This window comes from Piliocolobus tephrosceles, unplaced genomic scaffold, assembly GCF_002776525.5.
Source record: "Piliocolobus tephrosceles isolate RC106 unplaced genomic scaffold, ASM277652v3 unscaffolded_19, whole genome shotgun sequence".
Classification (NCBI taxonomy): Eukaryota; Metazoa; Chordata; class Mammalia; order Primates; family Cercopithecidae; genus Piliocolobus; species Piliocolobus tephrosceles.
Genome location: NW_022300975.1, coordinates 2,541,255 through 2,549,409, shown reverse-complemented (window position 1 = coordinate 2,549,409; position 8,155 = coordinate 2,541,255). Strand labels below are relative to the sequence as shown.

Genomic DNA, 8,155 nt, shown 5'->3' with positions numbered 1-8,155 from the left:
TGATAGGATTCTGAATTCCTTTTGTCTGTTATCTTGAATTTCATTGAACTTCCTCAAAACAGCTGTTTTGAATTCTGTGTCTGAAAGGTCACATGCTTGTCTCTCTGGTATTGGCAACTGTTGCCTTTTTTAGTTTGGTAAAGTCATGTTTTCCTGGATGGTCTTTATGCTAATGGATGTCCATCGATGTCTGGGCATTGGAGAGTTAGGTATTCATTATAGTCTTCGCTGTACAGCCTTGTTTTGTACCTGTCCTTCTTGGGAAGTCTTTCCAGGTATGCAAAGGGACTTGTGTATTGTGATCTAAGTCTTTGGTCACTGCTGCCATATCTACATTAGGGGACACTCTAAGCCCAGTAACCCTGTGGCTCTTGCAGATTCGTAGAGGTACCATCTTGGTAGTCTTGGGTAAGATCTGGAAGAACTCCATGGATTACCAGGCAGAGACTCTCGTTCTCTTCTCTTCCTTTACCCCAAACAGCACTCTCTCTGTGCTGAGCTGCCTGGAGCTGGGGGAGGGGTGACACAAGCATTCTTGTGGCCTCACAACCACTGAGATTCCAAAACCAGCACGGTACTGGTTCTTGCTCAAACCCTGTGGTGACCACTGCCTTGCTACCACCTATATTGAGTCTCTCCTTTCTTAGCAGTGTGTTTCTCTCTGGCCCAAGGCAAGTGCACAAGTGTCAGACAGGACTCAAAGTCTGGAAGTGGGAACCCCAGAAGCCCAGTTGGTGCTCTGCCCCACTGTGGCTGAGCTGATACCCAAGCTGCAAGACAAAGTCCCCTTTACTTTTCCCTCTGCTTTTCTCAAGCGGAAAGGCGTCTCTCACCATGGCCACCACAGCTGGGAATGTGTTGGGTCACACCTGAAGCCAGGATAGCTCTGAGTCTCACCCAAGGCCCATGGCGTGTACTGCTACTACTGCTGATTATTCAGGGCCCAAGGGCTCTTTAGTCAGCGGGTAATGAACCCTGCCAGGATTGGGTTCTTACCTTCAAGGCAGTGGATTCTTTTCTGCCCCAGGATGTGTCTAGAAATATTGTATTGGAGCTAGAGCCTCAGGATTCTACTGTGGCTGAACCGATATTCAAGTGGCAAGGCAGAATCATCTTTACTGTTCTGTCTCCTCTGCTCAAGCAGAGGGAGGGTGTCTCTCCCAGACATGTGGGTTGTTTTCCCTTGAGTTGGAGGGCTGACATAAGCACTCCCTTGCCTACCCCATCTGGTATCTTACTAGGTTGCGTACACCACAAATCCACTGGCTCCAAGCCCAGCACAGCACCAGGATATGGCCAGGAACTGCAGTCCTTGTGGCCTAGACTGCCTTTTATTTAGGACCCCAGGGCACTTTGGCCCACATTGGCAGGGCTTGCTGGAACTCAGGCTCTGACTGCTGGGATGGGCGATTTGCCTATGGCTAACACTTGTCTAAATGCTACCTCCATGATCGCTGACTGAGTTCTGCTCAGTGTGGCTTTCTGATGTGACAGGGCAGCACTGAGTTCCAATGCAAAGTCCCACAGTCACTGTGCTTTCCTTCCCCCAAGTGCAGATTCTCTCTCCATGCCACATAGCTGTAGTCAGGGGATGGAGGAAGGGATGGTATAGGCAACTTAAGACTGTCTTTCCTACCCTCTTCAGTGCCTCTTCCCTTAATATGATGTTCAAACCAGGTAATATGATCACTCGCCTGATTTTTGTTTCTACAAAGGGGCATTTCTGTGGTGTAGTTGTTCAGTGTGGTCTTCCTGTGTTGGGGACGATTGTTAGAGCTTCTATTTGGCCATCTTTGTTCCATATCCTTTCCTTTTATTAAATTTTAATGTTTTATTTTGAGATTATTGACTATCCTGTTTCTTCTTCCTGGGTCAAATTATCAAATATATCTAAAATATATTATAGTTATTATTAGATGACTGATAATGTTATGATAATTTTTACTTGTTTTAATAATTGTTAATTAAGCTTAGGATATTTAATTAAGCTTGTTGTACTGAAAAGCAGCTTAGTCTAAATAACGAATTAACATACTTTTTTTTCTTTTTAGGCACACCAGATTGATATTGGTTATTATTTGACATTACTGTTTTTGTATGGAGTAGCAGTCACTGAAAGAGGAAAGAAAGAGGTAACATGTTATTTGCCCTTTATAAATCTTTTTACATCTTAGAATAATCAGGCCAAAGATTATAATATGAAACTAAAAATATTAAAAAAAGAATTAGCTTGTAACTTCATTTATTTATCTGTTAAATGCTTACCATTCATGTAAAATAAAAAGTTATTTAGCTTCTTTCACTTGCATAATACATTTTAATCCATTTTCTAGCATAGCTTAATCCCTCTGGTTTTAATCTTATCCCTTTTGTAAAATATGAATTTTACCTCAAATTCTTTGTCAAACTAAAGTGCAAAGAAGTACAAATCTGGGAATTAACTAGATAATTTCTAAGAGTTCTGTTTAATTTAACATTTCTTTTTCTGATTTTTAATGATTTCTCATATTTTCTTCATAGCTTTGATATTTCTCTTTTTTCTTCCCAAATCTGTATTTTTGACTTCATAAATTAACTATATAAATATGACTTATTAATTAGGTAAAGTAGAATTGATAAGCAGTCAAACTGAAAACATTTCTATTTTAAATAATTTCGTGTAGTACTAATCATTTAGCGTGATGTACTAGAGAATATTTTAAAGTAAGGCCATGCAGCATTTTTCCAGCTTTTTTTTCTAGAGAGACTGAGGCCGTGATGCCTCAGTTTTACTGAAGCATCTATTATAATAGATCCCGATATTTACTTCCAGACCTATATTGTTTATGATTAAGGTGGTGATTCCCCAAAAGAGTCTATATCTATGGGCAAGAAGTCACTTACTTTCTATTTGAAATACTGTGAAGAATTGTGCTCCCATTAGGAAGAATGATAGAGAATTGTGCTCTAACAGTTATCAGAAAAGCCCTTATTTTGGCCAGTAGTACTTGTATGTATTATGTACTTATGTATATAAGTACTTATGTATGTATATGTATGTTTTTAAAAGATGGGGTCTCACTATGTTGCCCAAGCTGGACTTAACTCCTGGGCTCAAGCAATCCTCCTGCTTCAGCCTCGTAAGGAGGTGGCACTATCGGTGTGCACCACAATGCCTAATTGCCAGTTTGAGATACACAAATTGTTGTTACCATCTTAATATTCACTTTGAAATATTGATTAAAGAAGGTCTTAAATTTATTTATAAATAAATATTTTAAACACTGACTACATGATCTTTGTAATCACATACAGAGATGCCAGGATTCAGAATGTGAATAAATGACCAGATGATTGGATTATTTAAAGCTGCCCTAATTTCTCCAGTTTGAGAAATAATTGTTTATTGTAAAAGAAAAAAAATGACTTTTACATCAGCCAAACCTAGTTTTATGTTACTACAGGATTATACAGAAGCTGAGAATAAATTTCTGGTGATGAAGATGTTGATCCAAGAAAATGAAATTTGTGAAAACTTTATGTGTTTAGTTTATTTTGGACGTGGTTTACTGCGATGTGCTCAAAAGAGGTAAGGATTTTAATTAACGGTTAGATGTTGCCTGTGAAGTCTCAGCATTGTGAAATGGAAGTAAGTGTGCTCAGTATACCAGGCATCATGACATTTGTGCTCTACTGGTTTATCCTTTTCTTCTTTGGCTATTTGTATAGATAATTTCTCTAATGTAGTTGAGAATATTAAATAGCAAACTTAAGAGACCATAGCAATAAAAGGCAGTCTAGCATTAACATTAGGAGCATAGGCTTTAGAGTCTGATAGACCTGGGTTCAGCTACATTTTTTATCACTTACACTAAGAAACTTAATGTTGTTAAGCCTTATATTTTTTTCTTATCTCTAAAATAGAACTAATAATAGTGTAGGGTTCACTTCATGAGGATGTTGCAGGTGATTAACATAGTGCCTAGGACACAAAAATGCTATACTTAATAAATAAATTATGGTTGGAGTTATTAGTATTATCACCACTAACTTGAAATAGTTTTTAAAAGTATAAAATGAGCTTATAAAGAGTTGAAAAGGGTCCAAATGCTGAGTTTTTGGAGTATTGGCTACTGCTTATTTTAAGAAAGTGAAATTGTATGGAGGAAACTATAGAGATTATCTGTTTACTTCCTCTTTGGAGATCCATAACCATTTGTAGCATCATTCATTCATTTTATTTACTAAGTATCCATTATATTCCAGAAACTGTTAGGTGTTGAGGTTATAGTAGTTTACAAAATACAGTTCCTGTCTTCATGTAACTGAAAGTACAGTGAAAGATACAGATCTTAATCAAATAGTCAGTCATAAAATATTTATGAAATAGAATAAAGAACTATGAAGGAAACTAGAGTGAATAACTAAAGTCTTTCCTGGAGACTGGTTCTGGGAATCAGAATTCTCCCTGAGGAAACAATGTTTGGCTAAGATCTGACAGATAAATTTGGAAAAGTTTACTTGGGCATACTTTTATGAAGGATTACTGCTGGGCCAAACCATTGGATCCCGAAAAGTGTCACCTATGTGGTAGTTCCCTGATTCTTTGTAAGGTTGATTTCCTATTCTCTGGGTTGCCTGTATTTTTACTAGGGTGTCCGCGAGACATCTCACTTGTTCACTCGGTCTGAGCAGCATGTGCCATCAATATAGTGGGGCTAGTATGATGCTTTGCAGAATGTCAAGATGATCCAAATCCCTTCAGTTTATACTGTGACAAAGTAAGAGAATTAACATAGCCTGAGACAAGAACAAAGAATATGTCCTGCTGTCCTTCTCAGATGTGAAAACTGTTTTTTATTCTCTTTACTGATGAGCACTAGAGAGAATTCATTCTCCAGATCATTGACACTGGAAGTCCAGTTGTATGGCAGCATCATTACTTTCATCCCTGACCTGTGGAGGACAACCACCACTGAGCTCCTCAAAGACACTGGTGCTCTTCTTACTCTGTATTTCTTATTGTATTAATGAATGGGGTGTCCTCTGAGCCTTTCTAGGATCACTTAATGGGTTCTGTGTTTTTATGTAGTAAGTCAATTCTAACATTCTCACTTCCTTGAGCCTCCTGACTCCTTTAATATGCCTCCAAGAAATTTTCAGCATTTCTACTTAGTTTACTATAGACCATTGTTGTGTCCAAGTTTCAAGGAGCCTTCTCAGCACCATATTAGGACTGGATTCAGGTGTCCTTTCTAGGAAAGTAAATCTTGAATTATGGAAGAATTTTTCCATATCAGTGTACACTTCCCCATCCAGCCTTGTGTTTACCCTTGGTTCAGCACTTTAAAAATCCACTTCCACTCATGTTCCTGCCAGTACATTCTAGTTGGGCTCTGCAATTCTTATGATTAACAAGCTTTTTCTTCCTGGGCAGGGTCTCTGTTTTCTCACTTGGGCTCTCCACTTGACCTTAGATTTATTATCTGAGGGCAATGAGGTAGGGGAAGATCTTAAGAAGGAAGGGCATCATCTTTTGAGACATGCATCTCAGCTGATATTTTTGCATGGTCTCTAAATAAAGATAGGCTGCTCTCCTGTGGCAAGGAAGAGGTCTTTGCCAGTCAAGAGCGTTCATGGGGGTAATTTAAGGATTCAGTGTTTCTAAGCACATTCACCTAAATATCCCCATTTTAGATCCCAGGGTCTACTCATAGCATATCAAATCCCTAATTTTAGTGTAGTTCTGTTGAGGCTGTGTTTTGGGTCTCCTTTGCAGCTGTTCTACCCTTATGGTTAAATCTTGAGCTTCATTTTCATCATAGTCTGCCTTATGTCTAGAGGAGTTTCTTTAGATGTTGCCATAGAGGCCTTCTAGTTTTCAGCATCCTGAGTTGATGGTATTAGTCTTGTTGAGGCTGTGCATTCAATATCAGTTTGTTTCACTTTATGATTAAATTTGGGCCTTATTTTCAGCACGGATTATGGCCATAGGGGATGAGTGTCTCATTAAATTGCCCCCATAGAGGCCTTCTGGATTTCACAGTGTATCCTGAGTTAATAGTTGGCTGACCTGTGCCTGTCATTCTCTTTCTTCAAGGCCTCCAAGACAGTTAACAAAAGCCAACCAACTCTACAGTCCCTTTAATTACCATGGCCCCCATACTGTTCAAGCTTGAGCTACTACATAATCTAGTGCCTCCCCTTCCACCTGTATTTCATCCCACTCTGCCACAGGTGAGAGTCCTAGTATTTGTATTTCTATGGCATGCCAGAGGTTATCACCACCCTATTTACCACAAAAAAATGGGTTACTTGTTGTATCTTTGGTAAACCATGCATCTGCACAGTCCCATTCAAACTAACCTTATTTTAAAATTCCTTTCAGATATAATGGAGGACTGCTAGAATTTCATAAAAGCTTACAAGAAATTGGAGATAAAAATGACCATTGGTTTGACATAGATCCTACAGAAGATGAAGATTTACCTACAACTTTTAAAGTAAGAAATTATTTAAGAGTAACATTTTATTTGTAACTAATCAGAATCATAATGTGTGAACCAACTATGTCATATTCTTACAGCAAGCATGTTCTTTTATTGGCACATAACTTTTTATATAAGAAACAACCTTAATTGTATTACCTAGTGCAGAATGTATGATTCAACAAGGAGGGAGAAGTGAGGTGGCAGTGTTAACATTTTCAAATAACAAGAAGATTAATAGCAATACTAGGCCAGTACTCTGCATGATTAGAGTCAAATGTAGCAGTTAACTTTTTTTCCTAATTATCTTTACCATTATTTTGCTGTTGATTTATATTACAAAGTACTAAATGCTTAGTTCAGAAAACATGGAAAATATAAAAATGCCCAAAGGTGAAATTCATGTGTATTTCTTCTTCAAATGGATAAACCGTTGTTAGCATTTTTATTTATATCTTTCCAGACACACACACACACACACACACACACACACACATAAGCAATAGCCTTTATTTTGTGATTTTAAGTGTGATGTTGTGCACACTTATTTGTACTCTGGAAATATATAGTATTTTTTATTTCTCAGTCATTAGACTATTATACAATGCAATTTTGGTGTAATGTATTATATAGCTTTGCTTTAATTTGCTCAACTAGTTCCCTACTAAGTTTATTCTAAATATTTCCAGTTTTTTCTTCTTATATAAAGTGATCTTTGCATATTCCTCATGTCATTTCATTAGAATAAATTTCTAAAGGTGGAATTGTGGAGCAAGTATTCACACAATGTAAAGATGTTACACGTCTCCATATTTTATCTCAGGACATTGTACCACTTTATATTCTTCAAATAGTGTGAGACTTTTCATTTTCCCACACCTTCTGGGTGTACTTTACCTTTTGGGTAATTTTTAACCCATCTGATAGCCATTTGGGTCTTTTAAATTTGTTTAATATGAACATAGCTACAGCAGGTTTCTCTTGGTTAATGTTTGAATGACATATCTTTTTCAAAACTTTAAATCTTTCTTGATCTTTATGTTTTACCTGACTTTAAGGCCAAAAACATTACTCAAAATAAAGAGAGACATTTTATTAAAATATAAAATTCAGTTATCCAGGAAGATATAATAACTCAAATTTGTATATACCTAGTAGTATAGCTTCAAAATATGTGGGCCAAAAATTGACAGAATTGAAAGGCGAAATATTTTTAAATCCCCAATCACAATAGAATATTTTAATATACTTCTCTCAGTAATCAATAGAACATGCAGACAGCTTTTGGCATTGTCAAGGTAATCATATGACTTTTAATTTTGACTTGCTAAAGTAATAATTTTATGCATTTTTAAAATACTAAATTTTCACCCCTACTTTACAAAGCAGTCCCTTACTTGATCCTGGTTGTTTTACTCTTTTTTTTCCTCTTTTAAAAATATTTTGCTTTCTTTATTATCTAACTTTTTAAGTGAATTTTTATTTAATGCACAGTAATATACATATTCAGTTTGTCAAATAATCTTTAAAGACTTAAAATAAGAGTTTCTGTTTTGTCCTATCTGAAATTCTGCTTCTTCCAACTTTCTAAGCATTTTTCTTTGATGTTTACCTATTTTTCAAAAAAATACTGCTATTTAAAACATATCGCCAGGTTTTCTCTTTTGACTTTTCACTGTCAAAAACGA

General features: G+C 36.7%; 1 protein-coding gene across 5 annotated transcripts in view; it reads left to right on the top strand.

Annotated features, from left to right (window-relative positions):
* Window positions 1-8,155, top strand: part of LOC111543003 (E3 ubiquitin-protein ligase DZIP3) — a 109,308-nt gene that overhangs the window by 39,329 nt on the left and 61,824 nt on the right. For all 5 annotated transcript variants that reach the window (XR_002731730.2, XM_023212734.2, XM_023212710.3 and 2 more), the window contains exons 6-8: window positions 2,052-2,132; window positions 3,444-3,568; window positions 6,368-6,482. Coding sequence is in view for 4 of the 5 variants with exons in the window: in XM_023212734.2 (XP_023068502.2) it covers window positions 2,052-2,132; window positions 3,444-3,568; window positions 6,368-6,482 (321 nt within the window). In the remaining variant the exon portion in view is untranslated. The remainder of the gene's footprint in view (window positions 1-2,051; window positions 2,133-3,443; window positions 3,569-6,367; window positions 6,483-8,155) is intronic.